At 41.1% G+C, this 23,547-nt stretch overlaps 1 protein-coding gene across 2 annotated transcripts; it reads right to left on the bottom strand.

The window, feature by feature from the left end:
• On the bottom strand, positions 3,103-21,991 carry TRAM1 (translocation associated membrane protein 1). Of its 2 annotated transcripts, none has more exons than XM_021387028.1 (11): positions 21,714-21,991; positions 19,731-19,794; positions 19,011-19,132; positions 18,692-18,808; positions 17,632-17,690; positions 17,176-17,260; positions 14,624-14,694; positions 14,430-14,534; positions 13,680-13,823; positions 12,593-12,753; positions 3,103-9,468 (listed from the first exon to the last, which is right to left on the bottom strand). In XM_021387028.1, the coding sequence occupies exons 1-11, from the start codon at positions 21,834-21,836 to the stop codon at positions 9,395-9,397; spliced, it is 1,125 nt and encodes a 374-aa protein (XP_021242703.1). In that variant the 5' UTR covers positions 21,837-21,991; the 3' UTR covers positions 3,103-9,394. The 2 variants fall into 2 exon arrangements, with proteins under 2 accessions (XP_021242703.1, XP_021242704.1); XM_021387029.1 differs by lacking the exon at positions 21,714-21,991 and adding an exon at positions 20,966-21,055.

Consider the following 23,547-nt stretch of genomic DNA (forward strand, 5'->3'; position numbering starts at 1 on the left):
GCTGTTGGTCACCAGACATGGTGAAGAAATTTAGGTGAAGAATTCTTTTTCAAAGACCAGAACGGAGCAGGTTGACAGCTCTCTGTCTCGCTTTCCTTCCCCACAGAGCTGTGAAGGCAGGGCTCTACACAGGCACACGGGTTCTGGGTTTGCCCAGGACAGCAGCTCTGCAAAGCAAAGCAGTGCAAAGCAGCTCTAGAGCCCTGGAGACAAGAAGTCTGCTGGCCCTTGCAAGAGGAACCTGCACAGTGGGTGAAGGAGCTTCCCTCGGCCCTTGCAGCAGCTCCTTCCCACGGCCCCACGGCTTCCGGGGCAGGGTGAGACTGCGGGAGCGAGAAGGGGCAGCATGGATGTGGCCCCATCCACGTCGCATCTAGAAATGATATAGCGTTTCCTTCTCAACATTCTCCTCTAGAAAGCCGAGAGCTTTCTTGACAACACAGTTTACAATGTCTGATTATTTTTTTTTTAAAAAAACACCAGTGCCAAGAACTAAGATGATTTACACCGTTTTCTCCGGGGTGGGGTACACTCTGTCCTCCATTTAGTTAGAAGCTCCTAATAGCCCCCACTCTGCTGAGCTGTGTTTACTGCTATAAATTAGAAGGTTTCCATTTCAAATCTCTTCAGTTCTTGAAGTAGGGCAGATCTGGGGGTTGGGAAGTGGGGTACGGCTTCCAGGCCCAAAGGGCTCAGCTGCTCCAGCACGACCACAGCTCCCAGCTCTGCATCCTCCTGCAGGTCTGAACGCAGCCAAGAAGGAAAGGAGAGCACCCGACCTCCCCCCTTCTCAGCATAAGCACCATGTGCCTTGCAGCCCGTTTCCAAATGCATTTACATTGTACACAGAGCCCTGCAGATGGACTTGCCGCACTTCTGCACTGGTGGTCAGCGCAGCACTACTAAGCTGGGAGCAGGAGGTCGGACACTGATCCCACCCACGACCGTTTAATGAATTGCAAATCAGAGCATGCTCACAGCTAATAATGTGATCCCACTCGTCTGCTGTCCCTCACCAGGACTACACAAATGCAGACATCCAGGACAGATTTGTCCAGACTCCATCAAAGTCCCAAGACACTCCTGAAGGAAAGCAATTTTTTTTTAAATTACTCCTCCAGGGCTACATTCTCCTGCTCTGCAGCGCTTTCCAGCAAATGAGGTAAAACGACCCAGAACATACCAACAAAAATGAACACATTGCATACAGTTTTCCAAAATCACCCCAGGACTCCCTTCTTCTACATGAAAGTGGGCACATGCTGAAGAAACAAGACCTTTCTGTGTTACTGAAGATAAAAACTATAAGCTGCAAAGTTTAATATATTTTTTTCTCTGAAATTACTTTAACTGCAGCGTTCTCCTACGATGCCCACAGCATCTAAAGGGGATGTCTACAGGCAACGCTCCTGCAAAGTAAGGCTCTCCTATCAGCAGATAAAAACAAATCCTTTTTCAATGCAGAAAATAGTTTTATGGGATCATCTAATACATTGTTTCCAAAGCATCAAAAATTGCTGGAGATGCAAAGAGCAGGGTTTTTTTTTTTTTTCTTTTTTTCCCCATACAAGCAAAGAAATCAGCATCTGCCACAGCACAGCCTGCAAAACCAAGCACAGCCAGCAGATCTAATTTGAGGCTTGCATTGCATTCTCAACTCTGTTTTTAATGTAAGATGTTGCAGCTTTGGGACAAAATAAAGCTTTAATACTGAAGATCTACATCCTGCTCTCCCGAATGTAAGTCAGGAAATAGTTTCCATCCCAACCAGATTGTCTTGTCAGATCCGCGGAATATCAGTTTTCTTAAAAAAATAAAAAATAAAAAAATCAGGTGAGCAGCAAGATCAAAACTACAAGGAGTTGTGACTAATTTACTCAGTGCTCAGCTTTCTGACTTACAGCAGAAATGCTACTAACAAGGAGACAAAAATACACTTTCTTTTTGGCAGAAAGGGCAGCAGGACTGCGGGCTTCTGGACACCCAAGTGCAAACCCAGCTGCCAGAAAGATTGTGGCGGCCTCTAGCGGCTGTTTTCCCCAGCATGCCAAACTCATCACACGCTTGGCTCAAAAGGCTCCCATTGCTCCACTTCCCATCGGCACTTGCCAGATCGCCCACCCTAGAGGGGCAGCAGGGCAGGGGGACGACACCAAGAAGAGCAGCAGGGGAAGGTGAGGCAGGGAGTTGGACTGGGTGATCCCCAGAGGTCCCTTCCAACCCTACAATTCTATGATTTGTCAGCCTTCCTGGGTGCCAGTTGCTTGCGACATCCACCAGTCCTCACCAGGTGTGCTCCAGTTGGTGACCTGACAGCTGCATCCATCACTCAAGTAGCTCTGGTTCTTAGGATTACATTTTCTCCATTGATTTTCTAACACAATTTCATCTCAGGCTACGAGCATCTCAATTGTAATTGACACAACTGTAATGAACCCGAGAACCAGATACGTCTTCATGGATGACTAGTCTTCAATTAACATTTTCTATCAATTAATTTGAGGACTTACAAGTTACAAATGTCGGATTTTAAAATGATTAAATAGTTAAATAGTTCTTCACAAGTAGAACTCTCATTTATCTTGAACTGAATACAAAGATTCTTCAGTCTGTTGCCAACCCCTACACCATACAGGGATCAGACTCATTCAACAGCAACACTGGTGGCACAGATTTTCCACAGTCAGTCTTTACTTCCCCTTAATTCAGGCGAAAGCTCCCTACCACCCGGCCTACATCACCAATGGATCAGCGTAGCGGTTGCTTTATCAGATTGCATTAAGTTTTTTTTCTTCCGTATCAGTGAGCCTTAAGCCTACAAAGGCTTTAAATGCAAGCATTACCACAAACAAGCTGCACCTTCCCACGTTGGAGCACGGAAGTAGGTTCTCAAGTTGATGGTAAGTGAAAAACTCAGCCTTGAACTCCTGCTAAACGCTGTGCAAGCTCCAGCTCCAGCCTCAGATGCAGGGTAGTTCTCTTCAGCCTAAGGTTGTTCCCAGGCTGTGTTCACTGGTACAGAGAACAGTGAGCATCTCTCTGCTACTGATGCAGCTTGACTGTAGGCAAACCTCCATCATTTAACAGACTATTCGAGCACAATTTTAATTAGATACTCTTTATTATGATATCCAGGAAAACGATAACAAGGTGATTGCTTATTACAGCTTCCACAGACTGGGGCTCGAGGCCGTATTGTCCTGGGTACACACGCACACACACACAAGACAACTCTTGCCACAAAGAACTTACAATCTAAATAAACAAAACAAAGGTAATGATGAATCTAAGAAACAAAGAGGAGGAATCACCTGCGTGCGAACACAAGGTAGTTTTGGTTTGGCTTCCAGCCTGAAGTTCAAGAGTTGAAATTCCTATCCCATTACAATATTCCCATCACCACGGGCTGAATTTTTAATCCGTTAATTAGTGTACAAGATACATTCTTCAACATTCATAATCAATATAAGAAGACACAGACGAAAATCAAAGTCCTTGACCGTAATCTGCCAATATCTTTGTTGTGTAACAGCAAAACTACTTTCTACAGATACAGAAATCCTATGTGCCCAGTTTCCTAAATGAGAAAAGCAGTAGTAGTGAATGGTAATACAGAAAAATTTGGACTAACAGAAACATCCAGGAATACCAATTTTTCCTAAAGCAGTCAGGACTTAACATTTTTTTTTTTTTCATTTCAATATATTGCATTGCATAACGTTCTTCTGTTTGGAATAAAGAAATGACAGCTGCACTGTGCTGCATGACAGCGCCTGACCTTAAATGTTAACCACAATAAATAAGAAGAAAAAACAAAACACTGAAAAGCCATCAAATTATAAAGCTACACCTTAGATGCTCTGCTTCTGCAATAAGATTCTAACATGAAAAGAAGAAAAAGGAGTTGTCATTTCTGGCACTCACATCACAGGTTTTCCATTCTCAAGCTGGATACAAATAAAAGTATTTGCAGGTACCCAAAATAAAAGTGACAGAACACACTGAGCGAGATCAAGAGCAATCATCTTAGATTCAAAACTAGGTAGCACTTTTTCTTTTTTTCTTTAAACCTGAAATAGGAGTTGTTAACTTTTTTTCTTGCCAACATCAAAAGAACTTCCCTAAGAGGCAAAAAAAAAACCTACTGCAGCTGCAGCCCAGGACTTCTCACCCATCACTCACAGAAGGGGAACCGACAGTTGTAGATGCTAATAGAAGTTCTGTTTCGTGGACAGAAAGGCACTTGCTATCTGAATGTGAGCTAAATTCAAACACCTCACTTGAAATACAAGTTGTATCAAAATGTATTCATGCTATAAAGAGTTTCAGTTCCCATTAAATGGGTCCTGATGACACCCTGTATATTGCTTTAATGTGCTTCTTTCTTCTTATGTGTCTGCTCCAGAAACACTCAGGCACTGCTTCTATTTTAGTTCTGAGAAGTATGCCAAATTCCTTAATGTGCACAGAACCAGGCTTATTAGATCCTAAATCCAGTAGCTCGGGGAGCAGTGAAAAGGGGGATAGCAATGAGAGGAGAGTATACCCACCACAGAGATCCTTCAAAACCTATCGCAGAAAACCAAAAAAACTACAAACAAAGCCAAGAACAACAACCAAAGCCCAAACAAACAAGCCACGTGAGAAATTCAAATACAATGAACAGATGATAATGGACATCAGTTCTTTGAAGAGTCCTATTCTTTTCAAAGGATCTTTCCAAAATCCCCCACTCCCGACTTAATTTTGTAGGACATTGTCACAGCCAGTGCAAGAAATAAGTAAGTACTTGTATAACAGGATAACTATTACAGAAGCTACGGGCATTAAACTACCAGCCACTAGAATGTAGTATGCTCTGCATGCCTGTAAGTGGAACAAGCAGCGTGACTGTCTAGCTGGTGTTCTAACTCCTCCAATACCGATGTTTTCCAGAAAGAACTGTTAGGCCAGCAGTGACCGACGTGAAGAGAGCACCCAAGGAAGCTGCTGCTTTCTACCTTCTAGAGCACAGGTCAAGGGCTGAGTCACAAATGGAACAAAATGTAAGCATGACCTAGAAATGGGCTAGCCAGCTTCTTGAAAACAGAAAAACAAACTTAAGGGAAATGGAACAATCTTCCCTCCCAGATTCCTAGACAGAAAGACAATGCAGTTCTTGCAAAGCTCTCTGAAAGACCTGCTTCAATACATAAAGGGTTTGTGGTGAAAAGAAGCTGTAGCTTCCTGGCTGTTAAGGAAAGTGATCTTGGTCCTTGATCCAGGAGAAATTACACTGTCAGAATTCCTATTTCTACACTACCAAGATCATGTTCCACTGCTTGGAAACCCATAAACTGGGACGGATAAAATGCATTTCACTACAGCAGAGAATACCGATTATTTCCCCTGCACCACAACACCTGCCAAGAATCTATGAATACTTAACCAATTTGGCATGTTAGAGCTACCAGATAGCCCAGTTTCCTTCCTCTATCGAAGACTGGAAGCCCTTCTATAAGGCCCTCCAACTTAGACATAGTGTAATCTGTCATTTACAATAATAATTAAAAAAAAGCAGTTGAAAGGGATAGTTGCCTTACACCTTCACGCACGTTTTCCCAGCATCTCTTCTTCCTGCTTATATATAAAGACTCGTGTACCTCCAGGATTACTCTCAGGCAACTAACTCAGTAAAGAAACAACTAAGTAAACATGTCAGTTTACAGCTGCACCAGCTCCTTGATCAAGTTGACCAGGCAAAGAAAAAGGCTTGTGCTAGAAAAAGAGAAGGGACAGGATCCCACATTTTGGCAGCAACCTGCAGTATTTTAAGTTTAGCATGGCCAGAAAACACTCCTTCCCTCCAACACCAAATCTGACTCCCAACAAAACTGCTTCAGGTGCCGTTACTTTTGCTAAGTTATTTGCTAAAAGGACTGGAAACGTACACTAACGCCCTTAATAGCAGTCTGATTACAGAAGGTCGATTACTCTTATCAAAGCACTAAACTATTCACTAGAACTCAGGGTCATGTAATTCCATAAACACAACTAATATTTTCAAAGAAAAAAAAGCATTTCAGAAAAATATCAGATGCTTAATAACAACTGATTTTCTAAATACATTATCCCAACACACTTCATTTCCTTTCAGCACATTGTAACACCGCAGCCTATGCATGCTCTCTGTGTGAAGCCCTTCCCTTCCCTTGATCACCCCTAAGTTTGGGCATGGGATCACACAGAAAGCAGTTTGTAAAGTGTCACCCTCACAAGGAATTTACAGATGAGGAATCATTCTTTTTTAACTAGTCACGAGGAGAAAGTGTCTTAACAAGTGCAAAAACTCAAAATGAATTTCAGCTGCACCGCGCTCTCCATTTACACTTCAAAGTTGCATGAAATCATTAACAGTAAAGTCCTGGCTTTGGTAACTAATTCTGGCACACAAAGCAAACACACATTTAGGGCTGAAAAAAAGGCTCATCATCATCAGTTGCAAGTCTTGAAAGAGTTCTTACAAGGTGGGGGGAGAGAGGTTCGGAAATAAAATTAAAACCCTTACCACAGTCTGTATGGACCATTCAATTCACAGCCATTTACATGGACAAAGCCTTCTCTTTGTGGGATCTAGTAATTGATCAGGATAAATTGCTACAGCCTAAGCAAAATGCGTTTTATTAGGCATTGTAGTATAACAACGAGCTCTTCAGTCATTTCCATTTCTAATTTTCCTGATATTATAATTTTGAAAACATTACTAGACAACTACTCTATCTTAACAAATCCCAGACTACAGACAGAGAGATGAAATGTGGTAAGGTCTGAATTAGAATTTAAGCAACTCAAAAGAAGTTATCCAAACAGGCAAGAATAATCTTATGCCAAAGTAAGTAACAAATTGGAAACAGAAGTCTCAAAATCTTCTAAGTTCACAGAAGTTTTCACCAGAAGGTAGAAATTAAAAAATTATTGCTTCTGCAGAAAGTCAGGAATGCCTCCTCCAAGACTCTGAATATGTATTTTTAGCTATGACATAAGAAGATGAAAGAAACTGGCATTCAGTGCTCTGTTCAAATCCAAGAACAAGAGAAATCATTCTACACCACTGGTCAGAAAGCAACAAGTCCTATAAAGCAAAGATGAAGATTAAGCCATCATGGAAGTAAAAATTCTTTTGTAAAGTCCAAAGGCCAAGAACATCCATAAGGCCAACAGGAGACAAAAAGCAATGTCAATATTGACAGGCAAGAACACACTCTTATGAAGTTTTTTGGAAGTCAATCTGAAGTTTACATTTTAAGACTCCCACGACAGAGAATGAGCTTTACAAAAACAATTTGCCTTAGGGACACAACAATCACAATCCTCAGACTCCAACGTCTCAAAGAGCTGAAGAAGTACCTTAAAGCTCCCCTTACAATTTCTTTCTCCATTGTTTATGATTTTGACAGCACCAAGACAACCAGATATCACAAGCAAACTTGATTTATAGTCAAAGTACCAGACAAGAAACTTTAAATATTTGCCCCTTTTGGCTTAAGGTACAATTTGAGAGCAAGGCACACAGAATCTATGCATGTCTCTGTTAAAAATATCAGATGTGAAACGTGGTTTTGTGCGGTATTTAATTTATACAATTCCCTCAGCATTTCTGAATTCCAAATTTCCAGTTTCGTGGTCAGATTGCAGACTCACAGTTACATCACTTGAGTTTTCCTTTTTTTCAGATCAGTACATAAAATAACTACTACTGCAGTAGACTGGATGCATTAGAGGGCATGCTGCCCCAGAGTTCTCAAGTTAGCTAAGTCCATGTCTGTCAAGTACACTTCAGGAGCTGTGAAGCAAGTGCTCAAAACTGTGACTTGAACTACCTGGAACGTGTAACGAATTATATGGTAATAACCCTAAATAGCACTATATGATTGAAGAATGGATAGTTACATGTAGTCAACATTTTGTACTAGAAATATTTATTCTGTATAGTAAGCAACCGAACTGTGTAAGATACAGAATGCAGTTTGTTTTTTTTTTGGTTGGGTATAAACTCGAGTACCAATTTTTAATTAAACTGTTTATTTATCAGTTTGATTGCTTATAATTACTCCTACTCAATCCATAAGCAGTCTAACACTTGGGTTAACCTGAAAGCCTGATTTAGTAACTTCTCAAGACTGAATAAAAATCTTTAACTCACTCCCAAGTTGAATGATTCCCATTACAAAAGGATACACAAGAAAAACATTAACTGCATATTAAATTGAAAAAATTAACTGGACACGGCTTCACATTTAATACAATTATGAAAGACAGATAATGGAAAAAATCTTAAATCCAGATTCTTCCAGCTGTAGCAAAGGGCACACACAATATACCGATTTTAAGAAGTTGTAGCTTTTAAATATTCTTTCATAAAAATATATATATATAGGAGAAATCATCAAACTATTTCCTAACAGAGGCGAAACAAAGCAAAGCGGCTAGAATAAAGGAATGTTTGTCAAAACTTGATCCATTTATCTAATAAATTCCCTCTTTATGGAGCATGAGACGCCTTCCCTCCTCAGACAAACAACACGTCGTAAGAATCTCCACCCTCTAAAATCAGAAAGGCAGGTTTTGAAAGAAGGTCCAACGCACAGTAGCTGTCCAAGATATGTACACTTTAAAAGCACAGACAGGAGTTAACAGTGCTATTCAAATCAACTCTACGACATACACTTTCCCTTCTAATTTTCAAGTGCTAAAGCTCTATCTCAGAAAGGTTTCTTTGTTCCTTGTACGACATTTCTAACCAACAAGCAATAAGACTCTGCGACATTTCCAATCAGTTCAGTTTTGTTTTAATGATATGGGGCAATTCTTAGAGCAGACATTGTGTAGCTAACAACTACAAAATAAAAGAAGTTCACTGGCGTGGTCTTAGAATTCCAATTTGATCCGTGAATTTGAATCAAGGTAATTAACTTAAAAGTCAGAGTATCTGAAAATGCTTACTACGTTTTTACTTCAATTTCATAATATATTTGAAGTTTTGAAGAACTAGGAAAAAGTGAAGTTGGTAAACAGCATATATCACCAAGATTACAAAAACTGGAAAGAAATAATACATTGCATCAGTGATCCTCATTACGTGAAGTTATTTCATCACAGTAAGTGTTTAAAAAAGTGTCAATGTTATTTAAAAAGTGTTTTGTCCCCCCACCCCCCACGCGTTTGTTTGAAGACAGATAAACCTTTTCTCTTAGTCAAAATGGCTTTTAAAAAAAGTTTCACAAAACAATAGCAATAATCAAAAAACATGATTTGTATTTTCTTTAATCCATAACATCTCTAGTGCTGACGGGCCATCCATGTAAAAAGCAGATTCTTTGGGGACATTTGTCAATTAACTTAATAAAACCCAGTTTTACGAGGATTTATCCTTCCTGCTACGAGGCGAGTCCGCTCCATTTGAGGTCACTGTCCCATTTATTCCATTTTCTACAAAAAAAAACAACCAAAAACCAAGTAGAATGAGAAACTTCATTATTTTACTACATTTTAGTAGGTCCTAAACAGTCATTAACTTCTTTTCTGATGCATCTTTTTTTGTTAAATCTCATCATTACCATTTACAACACAACAGTGTAACGAAGCTTTGACCAACTGCAAAATATAAAGTTTACTAAGATAAGTGAAGCACAGCTTCCTGACATGGCCAAATACTGAAATGTTTGTGTTACATGTATTATAAACTCAAAATCAAGATGAACCAGATATTCTCTGATAAAGAAATATTCAACTTGTAGATAAGACATTCCTGTGAAATCCTGGAGTCGGATGGTGCACCCTTTGTATAGGCTTTCATTCTTTTTCCTATTTCATTTTTTAATGCCTAATAAACTTGCACTCCTTTACTTACCTTTACAAGCTTTTTATATAGGTAGAAAAATATACATGTATAAGGTTAATTAACTGTATACTTAAAAAAAAAGTCATTTATGTTCTGAAGAAAATATTTAAATAGATGAGATGGACAGAAACACTAATAACACTAGTTAAAATATAAGAAAAGTATAGAAGGATTTCAAGCATAAGACTTAGACATCTAAGAACACAAGGCAAGAACCTGATACCATCTGCAGCTCTCTACTTCTATCCCACATCTGGGTCAACTCAAGAGTTTTAACATGAAATAGCCACCAAGTGGTACCTATGCACAGCAAACATTTGCTCTGAACGATGACCCAACATCTACGGATCTGTCCTGCCCTCAACAGAGTGAAACAGAGCAACGTGATACTACTGTGAATGAAAGTATCCCCTTTATTTAATGTCACTACAACCCATGGAAGCACAGCTGTTGCCTGACAGTAACCAAATTTATAGCACAGATCTGAAGAGCAGAAGTGCGTAGTCAGCTTTACTGCTTGCATCTCTGCTCAACTCATTATCATTCTGATTTCAAGCAACTGTTACACCTTCCTGTACAAGTAACAGGTTAAGTTCACGTTTTCCATCTCCAGAAGTGTTGCAGATCACCACAGGGAGTGGCCAATCCACCGAAATAACTGCTCATTTTCCTTCATCCCTCCTCCACTACACCCAATGCTCCTGTGCGTGCTAACAAGCGACTGAAGCAAAAAACAGGAACAAAAAACCCAACCAACCAACCAGCAATGTGCACAATAAAGAGATTGCTCACAGGCCCAATCAGTCACGTAGGGACAGTCAAAGTCTCTTTATTTGGCACCACCATCTCAAGCTTATGTCAGGTGATCTTGGGGTTCCTCTCAAAAAAAATTATTAGGTTATTCTTGATTTACAAAGCTTATAAATAGTAAGCTAGATCTAAACTGGCTGAGATCATATTCTCTTAACAGTTAAGTCAAAACAAGTAAAAAGAAAGAACACGACTCAGCAACTGCTTGGGCATCTCACATACATCACCAGGATTTTTCCACTATTATCACTTGCCTCTGGCACAGCCGAAAAGAAGGGCATTTTGCCAAATGCAGCCAGCCACACACACATACAGCCCCCCCCCCCAAAAAAAACACCAAAAAAAAAGCTTGTTTGAAATACAACTTAATTACATATACCACTTTTCAGAAAAAAATGCCACATCTTGTGCAAGTGTTCTGAACAAGCAACGTTACAGGCATCTTCCGAACAGAAAAATCCAAAACAACACTAGACTTTGGCATCAACCTTTTTTTAAAATTTCCATTTAAAATTAGCTGCGAAATTCCCTGGTCATAGCTCAATTATTATGTGAATTACACCACAATTCAAATTAACTACAAGTTTACCACATTAAATGAATGAAATTTAAGAAAAATTTTAAAAGCTACTACACTTTAACTCATTGATTAAACAGAAGATACATAAATGAATTTCACAAACAATGCAAGGTAACACATGATAACCATTAAGCTCTGACTCAGTAGGACACCTACGGCTTCTACCCATAAAAATTCCACTCCATTTTTTTTCTAATATCACCTCACATATATTTTCAAAACCTATACCCTGCCCCCAAAAACCCAAATCGAACTCAAAAAGAATAAAATAAAATAAAAATCAGGGTCTGAAGTCTGTCAGCTGAAGTAAAAAGTACACGCATGTTAGCAATGGGCAATAAAGCCAAAAAACTAACTATGGACAAACACCAAATAGTGCTGATCAAAACCAAAGTGACGTACAGAAACACTCTAAAGCATGATTTTAATATGAAGAAAAACTTAAAGGTTGAAAATTTACCTCTGACACATCTCAGCTCTCAGTACAACTGTCTTTGTACAGTAAATTCAATGTATTAAAATAAGCGGAAGAGGTTGGCAACAAGGAATTGGTAGCAAAGGATCATGTGGAAATAAGCTTTTGAGGTGATTCAGATTCAAAGAAGTGCAGGAATTATTCAAGCTAACACTTAACTACGTAAAAGTTCAACGGTGTAATAGGGGTATTTATTTATTTAAACTGAGTACATAATTGAGTTGGAGGAAAAGGCAGACTTCATCTTTCAGGCCCTTTCCATAAGAAAAGTTTGATACAAACCAGGAGCCATTAATTCATTTCCAAAAACTTTTACGCAAGGTTACAGTCGTAAGCAGTTGTTACCTATGCCTTTAAAAGAAGCATCAAAATGCTATTTTTAGTAAAGACAGCCCAACATGAGCTTATTTACTGGATCTTCACTCGCAGGCACTGAAAAATATGCTTGAAATTCATTGCAAGAAAAAAAAAAACAACTTAGAAGTGTTCATGAGAACATCTAAAAATGTCTGCTCCCTTTTCATAACTGAACACAACACGAGCACGGCAGACTTTGTGCAAGTAATAAAATTAGACACAATAAAAAGCAGTGCTGCATTAACTAAAACAGTGATTCTGTCATTCCATCAATTACAAGAGAAAGCCAAGCCCACAATTTACAGATCAGTCAAGTTCACTTTTTTTTTTTCCCAATAAAATAAATTCACCAATGTTGTTTCTATAACTGAACCACCTCATTTGGGAGTGAAACACATAAGTTCCTTTAGCAATGTTATCATAAATGGCTCTCTATTATCTGAAGTTGCTTTTGAGACATCTAAGTAACAGGAAACTTGAAAATACAAACCTCTTTCTTTTCTGGAGGTCTTTCCTTTAGCTGTGACAAACTTCTTTTTCACTGACTGAGGCTGAGAAGAAGAATGCTCTCTCCATCTCCGAAGTTGGAAATTAATGAATTTCCACATCATAAATGCTTGAGCCAAGCAGATGGAGGCCAGCACGCTGATTCTGAAAAGGAAACACAGGCACAGGTTTAGCACTAAGTTCATCTTGCTGTTCAAAGAAAAAAGTAAAGCAGAATAGCACATCATACAGCTTTTTTTGTATATCAGAAATTGCCTTTTTATTTTAGTTCCACCAGTGCAACAAAGTTGTTCTTTCTGGATGAGGCATTTGTAAACGTTGCTTGCTTATTTGTTTTTCCCCTCCTCCTCCTAATACCCATTTTCTCACAGATGCAAGAGTTAGCCCATGTAAGTTAGCTGGGCTTAACACAGCTGAACAAAACAGGATGTGTAGCAAGAGCAAAGACTTTGTACTTCCATCAAAACTGAAAAGCACTAGATTTTTTTCCTGCTTTCTCCTTTCTCAGCATTACACTCACGGTACCCATCAATAACACCTGAACACGGGTCTTCCAGTCTGAATATTAAGACTGTAGGATAATGCTGACACCGGCAACGTTTTATCTGCTTTTAATTCATAAAAAAGCTGAGTGGTTGGCTGAACATTCTGCATCTGACAGCAGCAATAGGAGTCATAATAAAGGCAGAGAAAGAGGAGAGAATCTTCAACTCGATTCAAAGATATTCTGGATATGATGTCCTGGCCTCTCTAGATAAACTCATCGCAATTATTTATAGCTCAATTTAATAACTAAGACATTTAAAAGGCATCTCTACAGTTGGATATTCCTTTTTATCTTGCTTTTCTTCTCTAACGTGTAATCAGTTATGGATTTCTCTGTGACAGACTGTTAATTCTTCCATTCACTTCAATGTGCTTCACAAATTATTATTTTTTTTTCTAACCAAAGCCGTGCCCACTGACCCCGTCGGATGCACTTCACCATTCAGTACTACTAGCATTAACACCACACAGGTTTAACACAGGTTTACAGCTCACGCTTAGGAGCCGGACCAAGCTTACTGTACCTAACAGCCAGGATATTAAAGTTTCCAGTGCTGAAATTCAGCTGCTGATTTTCTGCTCTTGCCAGACCAAAGCCAAAAGTGAGGACCGAAAGAATCAAGGTGAGAAGCCTTCCCAAAACAAAAAGGACTGCCCACAGTGAAAACCTGCAAAGAAAAAGACCACAAACACTACATGGATTCTCTGCTCACATCGCAAGTACTAACAAGGCAAATATTTACTCTTAACTCTAAGAATTCATCTGAGAATTAAGAACTTGACTCACTTATTTTTCACTTATCCTAATTTTGTACTTCCAGTTCTTAGAGAAGACAAAAATTAAGAAAAGCCTCACCTAGAATTTTTTTCCTACAAACCAAAACTAGGTTCTGAAAACTATTTTCAACTCAACAGAAATTGTCTGCCATTACTATTAGAACATAAATGTGCTATTAGTTTGTATAGAACTGACTGCATTAGCAGCCTAGGCTGTTGCCTTCTCTATCAAAAGAACTGTACCTGGAAACTACTGGAAAAGCAGTATGAGATTTAACTTCATTTTATATGGCTACTAACATCTAATTGTATAGGTGAATAAGTAAAAATAAGTAAATAAATAACCCAAAAATTTAAAAGTTTTTTTGGTCTGGAGGACAGTGGCCTCTAAGGAAATAGAAGACAACCTTCCTTGTAACTCTGGCTTCTGCTTAGTTAAAATGCATGAGGCTTGCAAGATAGAGATGGCATGAATTTAAAAGACGATGACTACTTACCCCTTCTGGTATCTTTCATCACTAAAGTAGAAAAGACGAGATATGTGGAAAAGAAACTCAACGAAGTAATGCAAGACCAGGAGAACAAGTCCAAGATGGGTCAGACTATTAAAACAAATAGAATAAGCATTCAAATGTTTTGTTAGATGTTTAGGACAGTGAATGAAGACAGGGAAACTTCATAAATTACTTACTTCAAAAGATAGGCTCCAGCAATATGAAAGAGATAAAGTCCAATGTAGACAATTTGGCGAAAGATATCCTCCTATTAACAAGAAACAAATAACTATACATTATACACAAGGTTCTATGATGTTACAATGCAGATTGCTTCCTAGTCCTAGAAATTGCTGTCCTCTCAGCTACCCCTGTGGCCTGTTTTGACACTGAGTTACTCAGCCTACATCTTCCAATTCCACACCACTTACTGCTTACTTACGAATAACATACAGTATTTTTGACACACACTTCTGTGAGAAAATGCACTTGAAAATGCTTTTCAAATGGGAAACTTTTTCTTTGTTAAGACTTATCCGAACTTGATGCAGTTATTACAATACCTAATTGGAACGTATCATTGTATTTCCAGATAAACTTCTGTAGCTCTACGTTTGCTGCCATTCTGAATCTGTCAGATTGTTACAGGAATAAAATAGCAGTGTATGAACCAAAAAGAAAAATTTTACAACTGCTGATGTCTGTTTTAAAAAATTCCAAGATCATTCATGATTTTGGCAGACAACTGGCAGTAAATGCAGAGAACATTATTAAGCAGTGATACTAGGCTACTTGGTCACACGTCAAGTTTCGTTTTAGCCACATCCATTCAATCAAATGCTTCACAGAAAACTAAGTAAAGAGAAAGAAATGCGAAAGAGAATATATAGAAACAACACATGGAAAGGAGAAGATACCACCTGTGAAAAGAAGACTCACTGAAGATACTAGATCACAGTAATAGCATTCATTTTGAAATGGTGTGTAGAGCATATTCTTTTGTGCTCAAGAAACTCCTACTTTTCCAAAGATTCCCTAGGCTTCAGGTTAAGGGGCTTTCAGTTTTATTATATACGTATGTAAATTGAACCAAACAAAGAAACACAAGAAAACTCCCTAAAAATGTAATCTGTTAAGATCCGCACTACATCTCCAATACTTTACCTCAAAGCTGACAAAAGCACAAAATGAAATGCCTGTGACAACACCTAACAACATACAGAGAGAGAGGCAAAATAGTAAAGACGTACTCTAAGTGATCCCAAAGAAAACAAAAAACAAGTTGTATCAGGCAAAACGGAGTGTGCTCACTACACTCAGGTTCTCCATGTACTACCAGAACAAGTCTTCTGCACTTTATCTTCACAACGAAGGTAACATTTAAATAGCCTGTGCTGCCTGCTTACATAAACTACCAGAGACTTAAATTCTATTGGAATAATGCAGGCGTAGTTACCCACCACTATACAACAAGCTGAGTTGAGACCCCCCTTTTTTTACTTTTTTAAATGTCACAAGTATAGACAACTGGACCTGAGTAAAAGAAGCCAATTCCTGCATGAGAAGTAAGGCAGTGAAGTCAAGATAGGAGAGGTGAAACTGTGATAAAGGGGGTCTCAATTTGAAGCTTGATAAAATAAATGAACTATTATCCTTAAGACTTAACCTGAAAAAGCTAAGGGCTGAAATGACCAAACAAAATACTACTATTAAGCACACAGCATTTCTGCACTTATGACAGCTTTCTTAGAGTCACATTAAAACAAACAAAAACCAGAACCAACCAATACTTGGATATTAATTCAAATCCTAGAGATATCACCACCCCAATATGGCAATATTAGAGCATCAACTGAAGTATCTGCAAAACATCACTGTTGATGCTGCCTGCACTCAGCATGAAAACAAAGCTTCTCATTACTGTTTTTCCAAGTCTGCTCTAGGCTCTGGAATAAGAACATGCGGTTACCTAACACACATTTCATTTTCTTGAATAAAGCAGAACCCTGACAGCACAGACTTCAGTCCAGTCACAGAGCAACAAGAGAAGAGTTTCTAAAAGGAAACTGCGCATGCAAAATCAGCCTGAGCAAAGAACATGTAAAGGGACTATTTAAGTTGGTCAAGAAAGTCAAAAATTGTGCTACAAAAATCTACAGCGAACTCAATGTTAACACTTAAATTCTGAGAAACGCAACAGACAAAACTCTCACGTGGCAAGGATGCCGTTAAAACACTCAATACATTGCTAACTAGAAATTCTGCTGAGAACAGTTGTATTTACAACAAATCCCAGTACTTAGTATTGCTTGGACTTCGCAAATTATTCACTGCTTCTATTCAACACCTGTATTGTGATTCCTGAAGCAATACTGTATTTCAATGAGATTACTCAGAAAAGTAATTACAGGAAACAAGAAAAGATTCTGAAACAAAAACAAAAATTTGCACTCATTTGTTCAAAGGAAAATTCAAGTTCTTTTAGTAGCTGAGAGATGCTAATGATTTGTATTTACACAACAGATATTTGTGTGATTTTACTTTAGAAATACAAGGTTTAAATGAAAATAAAACATCTGCTTTCTCACATGTACATCTGAGCACCCGAAATTCCAATAAGGAAAAGCTCATGTACACAGATAAAAAAAGGGATGGAAATGTAGGGTAACACACTGTCCAAAAGAGATGAATCATTCTACTACCCGAGTTGCTTTGTTTGGCTTTCTTTCCAATTACGTTTTGAACTTACTTTTTTAGTTTTCTGGAAGTATAATTCCGGGAAAGCATGAAACCAGTATGCCAACTGTAAGATGTAGAAAAACTTCATTTGAAACCTGTATAATACAGCAAGAATTGAAGAATATTACTTTTTCTTAATGTTTCAGAAACTTTTTAGTGAATACATTTAATCAATGTCTCTACAGAAAAAGAGATCCTCGTTGCCAGTCCACTTTATTCTCAGGAAGATCAAATAATAAAACTCGCCACAGCTTCACTCCATAAAAAATAGCCTACAGAAACATTACTGTATACTACTGATTGACAGGTAATAAAGTTTCTCCATCAGTACAAACAAAAAATGCATCAGTGACTAATTTAATTTCAGACTTTTTACTCTACACAAATTGGGTATGACACACTCTAACATCAAAACACCAACACCCCTCTCCTCCCCCAGAACTGTCCTTTAAGGAAGAGGCCTTACGGAATCAGAGTGTGCGGGTAGTCCCTCCACAGAGAGGTTGGATCTGATATATAGTTCTCCTAGAAAACAAACAAAAACACAACTTCTGAAGTCACACAGTGTTGTTGCCTCCTAGTTAGAAATAATGAATGGACATACATATGTGTATTTTTATACATCTAATGTGTGCACATATTAATAACGACGCAATCACACACGCGTAAAGTGTGCAGATCGCTGCAGATCGACACATTTCCATTTACAAAAGCAAAACAGCAAAACACAACTGTATTAGCCTAAAAGGAAAAGAAAGGAACAAAAACATTTCAAGCGCTTATTGAAGAAAGGATTCCTTCTAAGATGGAGGTTATTTCAACACCACCACAGATAGAAGTCTTCCCTCGTACGCTGCTTACAAGCTCTGAGCTTAACCAAGAGAAGGTAAGGCTTTTTAGGAGATATTACGTTATTGAAAAAATCATACTCTACCCTTTTTTGAAAAATTTAAATTTCTACAATCATCCTCAGAAAGTGAAGTTTCAACTTAAATGACAGGTTACTCCTATAAGGGAAGAATAATTGAGGCGCTTACAATGAATCAGGTACTTCTCAGTATGTGCCTGTGAACATGGGAACAAGAGATGGCTTATGCCTTTTTTCTGAAAGCAGAAAGGCTCTACAACCACGGTAAGCATGAACACAGCGCACTGCTAGCAAAGGGCATGGCATCTGACAGGGCACGCCCACCTAAGCCTACAGCAACTTGTCAGCTGCCCACTCCCCAGGCTGCATAACTAATACATTAAACACTTATTTTATAATAATGAGCTAACACAGAAAAGCTACGTTTTAAAGTTTAGAAGTCACATTTGATTTTATTTATTTGACAGCAAATTCAGTTTACTCGGAGCAACAGTAATGCTACTGGACTTCATACTTAGTTTTGATACAACTCCAACAGAATTCTGAAACCTGCCCCTGCTTTAATATTAAAACCAGCTAAAGCCAGAATAAGCTGAAAACTTCATGATCTTGGTAAGACGTAGTCTCATCAGACAAACACAAGAGGAAGCGTACTTACAGAGACGAGAATACTTGTGCCCCAAACACAGGAGAAAAGGTAGAACGCGCTAAGTTGTCCAGACTCATTGAACTTGCTATGCTTTGTTTTGGAGAAGTGCATTTTCCTGTTGATTTTCTGAAATGAAAGTCCACCGTTATTTATATGCTCTTGTACTTAACATTAGCTGTTACCTGCATTTGAACATCTGAAAGTTCCAATGGATGCGCCTTAGCATTTTAAAAGCTTTAATGCAAAACTTTACTTTTCAGTTAATAGTCAAAGTCTAATTAAAACCTGGCAATTATATTGATGAAAGAAATGAGAATTTTGTACTTACATCCAATACATACTCCTGAATAATAGCATGTATGATTATTGCTACGAGCATATAAAAGAAAATTGTAGCCAAGTCTTTGATGCCATAGTGATAGAGAGAGATTGTTTCTGCAGATTGTTCTTCTAGAAGACAGAAACAGAATTAACCGTTAGGCACTGATACAGTTTTATTGCCAATAAGTTTGTTTCCTAAAGAGAAATCTTTCAGACAAAAGTCATTTGTTGCCAGCTGAACAAATATAAGTCAAATTAAACCACCATCCTGAGCTAGGTCACTAGACTCCATTTACAGTAATCTCCTCCATCGCATCAGAAACTCAATTTGATTTTGGAAGGATGTAATATAAAAATGGAAACTTAAGTGCACTTAGGAAGCTTAGCCAAATGCACTGAAAGGGAACTATAAAATTATGTTAAACTATCACCCCTCCCCCCCACTAAGTAGAACAGATCACCACTTGCATAACCAGAGTAAGTATGTGAACTTATTTACCAGTGAGACTGGGTTCCAGTATTGAGAACGAACCCAGCAGAGCAGAAACATTTTCTCTAATGCAATTCTTCGGAAGAGTTTTACTGAAAACAATTTATGTGAAGTCCTTGAAAACTCTTTACTGTCTATTCAAACTTCGTAACTTACCCTCAGTTTAGAACATACAACACTTTAGCGGTGTCTGAGGATACCACCCCATGACTAACCAACCACCTGCAAGGCACATACCTGTGGCAGGAATGGTAACATTATACTGAAGAGTAACAAAAATGACAGCTGCTTTCGCTGTAATCTGAAAAAGAAAACACAGAAGTGCTGTAGAATGTCACCAACATAAACTATTTTAAACTGAAAGTGTTTGTCCCTGGTTTTAGCACTCTGCCCCAAGCACGTCTGTTGCTCCCAAGAAAACAACCAACTCCCGTCATCACGCTGCTTCATCTGATTTCCTGAAGGCAGAAGAGAGTCTGTAATCTCTGTAGATTTGTTTACAGAAATACCCTCAAAAATTCCTCTTTATGAGGGACAGCAAGAAAAAAAAAATCACAGCAGAAGAGAGAAACAGAAGATGTTTGTTCTGAAGTCCTTTTTGGGCAAGGGGACGATACTTTCAAAAAACAAAACAAAAGCAGCAATCCTTGATCATCAATAACTATTTTCAAGTTTAAGACATTTTGCTACCTGAAGATACCCACTATATTATTATTATCATTCAAAAGAAATCTGACTTCTTCTTCTTTTTTTTTTTAATCTTTTTCTCTGAAACAAGCACTCCGTAAACAAGCACTAGGTTTTCTGGGAACCCTCTCTGTCTAACTTCTGGGAACCCAGCTAGTCTGCTAGAATTGGTTCAACTGCCCAGGGCTTGCTATCCGTGGAGGGAGCCTCCAGAGGACTCACGCCACCAGCCAGTTCTGATGTGCCATGCCAAGGCTCAGTCAGCTAAAACTGTTTCGCTGAGCAAGGGCAAGGCAGCATCAATACCATACCATACCATCACTGACCACAGCAGGTGATTTCCAAGACACTTACCAAACCATTTCAGAGACCCTGGCAATCTTTTCAGCCTCACCAAATGTATAACAACAGAGGCACATGGTCCCTCTATGCCAGGGCAGAAAGCAAGCATCCTGAAGTGAAAATCTGGAGACAAAGACTTCGGCACACCCAACTCACTCAGTGCTATCAGTGATGTGGTAAATAAACAATAAGCATACACAGTTCCCTTAGGGAAGGGTTTAGGTCCTTATCTTTAACCTCAGTCCCCACAAAACCACACTGTACGGACTGATTCCTGAGTGACTTTTGGTAGTAAAACCACACAGAGCAGCGTTCTTGGTGTATCCCGTCTCTTCTTTTCAAGTGTTGGGAGTTTTTCAAACCCCAACGTGCCTCTACACCAGAGCAGCACAGAGGCTGCGTAAAACTCTGCCGAAAGCCATCTGCGTGGGGAAAACACCCACCGGCTAGGCTTCTGAAAAGCCAGAACCGTGCCGCCCGACAGCACGAGCGGACGTGTCCCGCTGCGATAGGGCACCGCTGAGAACACCTCGGAAATCCCTCACGGCGGCTCTCGGAAGAGAACCCAGCACGGCACATCTCAGCAGCCAGGATGGGGAGGGTTTTGGGGAAGCTCGGAGCTTCGCAGGCCGCGTGGGCCGAGCCGGCCACAGCCAGGCGGCGGCGGCCGGGGGACGCGCGCCCCTCGCCCCGCGCGGCGGCCGTAGGTACACGTCACCGCCGGCCGCCCTTCCCCCTGCGGGCTGCGCGGCGCCGCGCGGCCTCACGGGAGTCGTAGTGCCGGCGGGGCCGCCCGGGCAGCGCACACAAAGAGCGCGGTAAGGCAGGGCAGGGCCGGGCCGCGCCTCCCCGCCGCCCCCCCTCCGCCTCCCCCGGTTCGAGCGCGGCCGCACGCCGCGCACCCCTCCCCCGGCCGAGTGCCACGTAAGCCCGCCGCGGCGGAGGGAAGCACGCCTCGGCCCCTCGCGGCGGCGGGGCACGGTCTCGCTCGCGGGGACGGCTGCGGCGGGCAGCGCGTCTCCGCGCCGAGGCGGCGAAGAGGGGCGTTCCCGGAGGGGCCGGGCCCCGGGGAGCGGGGACGCGGCGCCCGCCCGAGCTCCTCCGTGCGGCCGCGATCGCGGCACCGCGCTGCCGCCCGCCCCCGGGCCGCCCGGGCTCCCGGCGTTGGGAAGGAGGGAGCCGGCGCCTCACCTCGAACATGAGCCCCAGCAGGAAGATCATGGCCATGCAGGAGACGATGTCGGCGTGGTTCTGCACGATGAACTCGTGGCTCAGCACCGGCGGGTTCTTGTTGCTCTTCTTGCGGATCGCCATGGCGGGCCGGGAGCTGGGCGCCGCCGCCTCCCCGCTGCCAGCACAGCTCCTCTGCCGCGGCCAGGAAGAGGCGGGGGGGAGGAGGCGGCCGCGCAGCAGAGGAATGGCAGCCGCCGCCGCTTCACCCCGCCCCGGCCCCGCGCGGCCCTTCCTCCGCTGCCCGGCCGCTGGGAGCAGCCCCCGCCGCCGCCCGCCAGCGCCTCTGCCGGCCGGAGGGGTCCTCGGCCCGCCCGCCCGCGGGGAGGCGGTGGCCCGGCGCCTCGCGGCCCCCGACGGCTGCGCGAGGGGCGGCCGGGGCTCCTCGGGCGGCGCTACGTGGCTGTGGCTGCCCGGCGGCCTGCGCTCGGCACGGCTCCTGCGCTGCCCAAAGCGCCTGGCTCCCTTCTCCCTTTCTCTGGCGAAGTTTTGTTTGCATTAGGCCGTTCCTAGCTGGACGTCGGGTGAACGAAGGATGCCGTTAAGAAACGGCACTCGCTGGGTTTGTTAAGGTTACCGCTTGGGCACTGCCTCGGGGTATGAAGTAACAGCAGGTTGCTGCCAGCCCGTAGCCCGGAACAGCACGCATCCAAACAACCCGGAATCCCGGGACAAGAAAAGTTATCCCGTTAGAGGGGCAAAAAAGCCCAAACAAACCCGAGTCATAAATACAGAATGGAGAAGAAACGTCAAAAGGCTATGGATAAAAAAATAAACAGCACCCAAAAAAACCAAATTGCCCCAAAACAAAAGCCTATTCTTGACTTTAAACAGATATATATATGAAAAGATCAGCATAGATGCAGGAAAAAAAAATGAAGGCAAATTAAAGTGCCCTCAAACCTCCCCTTCCTCAAAAAAAAAAGTCATACTGATTTTATTTATTAAAGCCTCCACCTGACAGATGCTCCCAATGGAGAACGTCAGTCTCCAGAGTAACTGATGGCAGAAGCTGAGCATCGTCAGGGTGGGTTCTGAAGTCATGGTGGGAGGTTAAGACACAGCTTTCTGGTACAACTCTGGCTTGCCAGAGCTGAGAGCAGAGTGCACAGCACGTGCAGGCTGTGACCAGCTTTCTCTGTAGACTGGTGCCTTGGAGGGTGGAGTGGTTAGTGTAAGACACCAGGTGATTGACCATTTTTGACATGCCTAAATGAATTCATGACTAAAAGCTGATGGTACAAAGCAGAGAACACCCCCAGTGATGTATTTTAGAATTATTGAAAAACATTAGACATTAGGAAGAACTTGTTCCTGAGGAGAGTGAGTGATGAGGCACTGGAACGGGCTGGGCTGCCCAGGAAAATGGTAGAGATCCCATCCCTGGACGTATATGAGAGACATGCAGGTGCCGTGCTTAGGGATGTGCGTTTGTGGTGGGACTGGTAGCGTGAGGTGGATGGTTGGATTTGATGACTTTAAGGATCTTTTCCAACTTAAACGATTCTATTTTATGATTCTGTTTCATTTGAAAGTCTGACAGCAACTTTACTAAAAGATGCCCATGGAAACAATTTAAGATATGCGTACAGACCACAGTCATTAAGCATAGTTAAAGTAAGGTAAGGGCTGCAATAAAAATATCACAAATGAACAAAGTGATCAGATGAACTCAGAATCTTGATCACTATCAGTGCTGATAAGATAATAATAGGTCACAAGGAACTAAAAATGCATCTTGCCACTTATCATTTTCTTACATTTAAAGGACAATACTCAAACAACTGGCAAGAAC

Source organism: Numida meleagris, chromosome 2, assembly GCF_002078875.1.
Source record: "Numida meleagris isolate 19003 breed g44 Domestic line chromosome 2, NumMel1.0, whole genome shotgun sequence".
Taxonomy (NCBI): domain Eukaryota; kingdom Metazoa; phylum Chordata; class Aves; order Galliformes; family Numididae; genus Numida; species Numida meleagris.

Coding starts and splice junctions, on each gene's coding strand:
- TRAM1 (XM_021387028.1), bottom strand. CDS start 21,836: ATGGCGATCCGCAAGAAGAGCAACAAGAACCCGCCGGTGCTGAGCCAC. Junction 18,809..19,010: donor TTCAGGAGTATGTATTGGAT/GTAAGTACAAAA, acceptor CTTTCATTTCAG/AAAATCAACAGGAAAATGCA. Junction 17,261..17,631: donor TACCCGCACACTCTGATTCC/GTAAGGCCTCTT, acceptor TGTATTATACAG/GTTTCAAATGAAGTTTTTCT.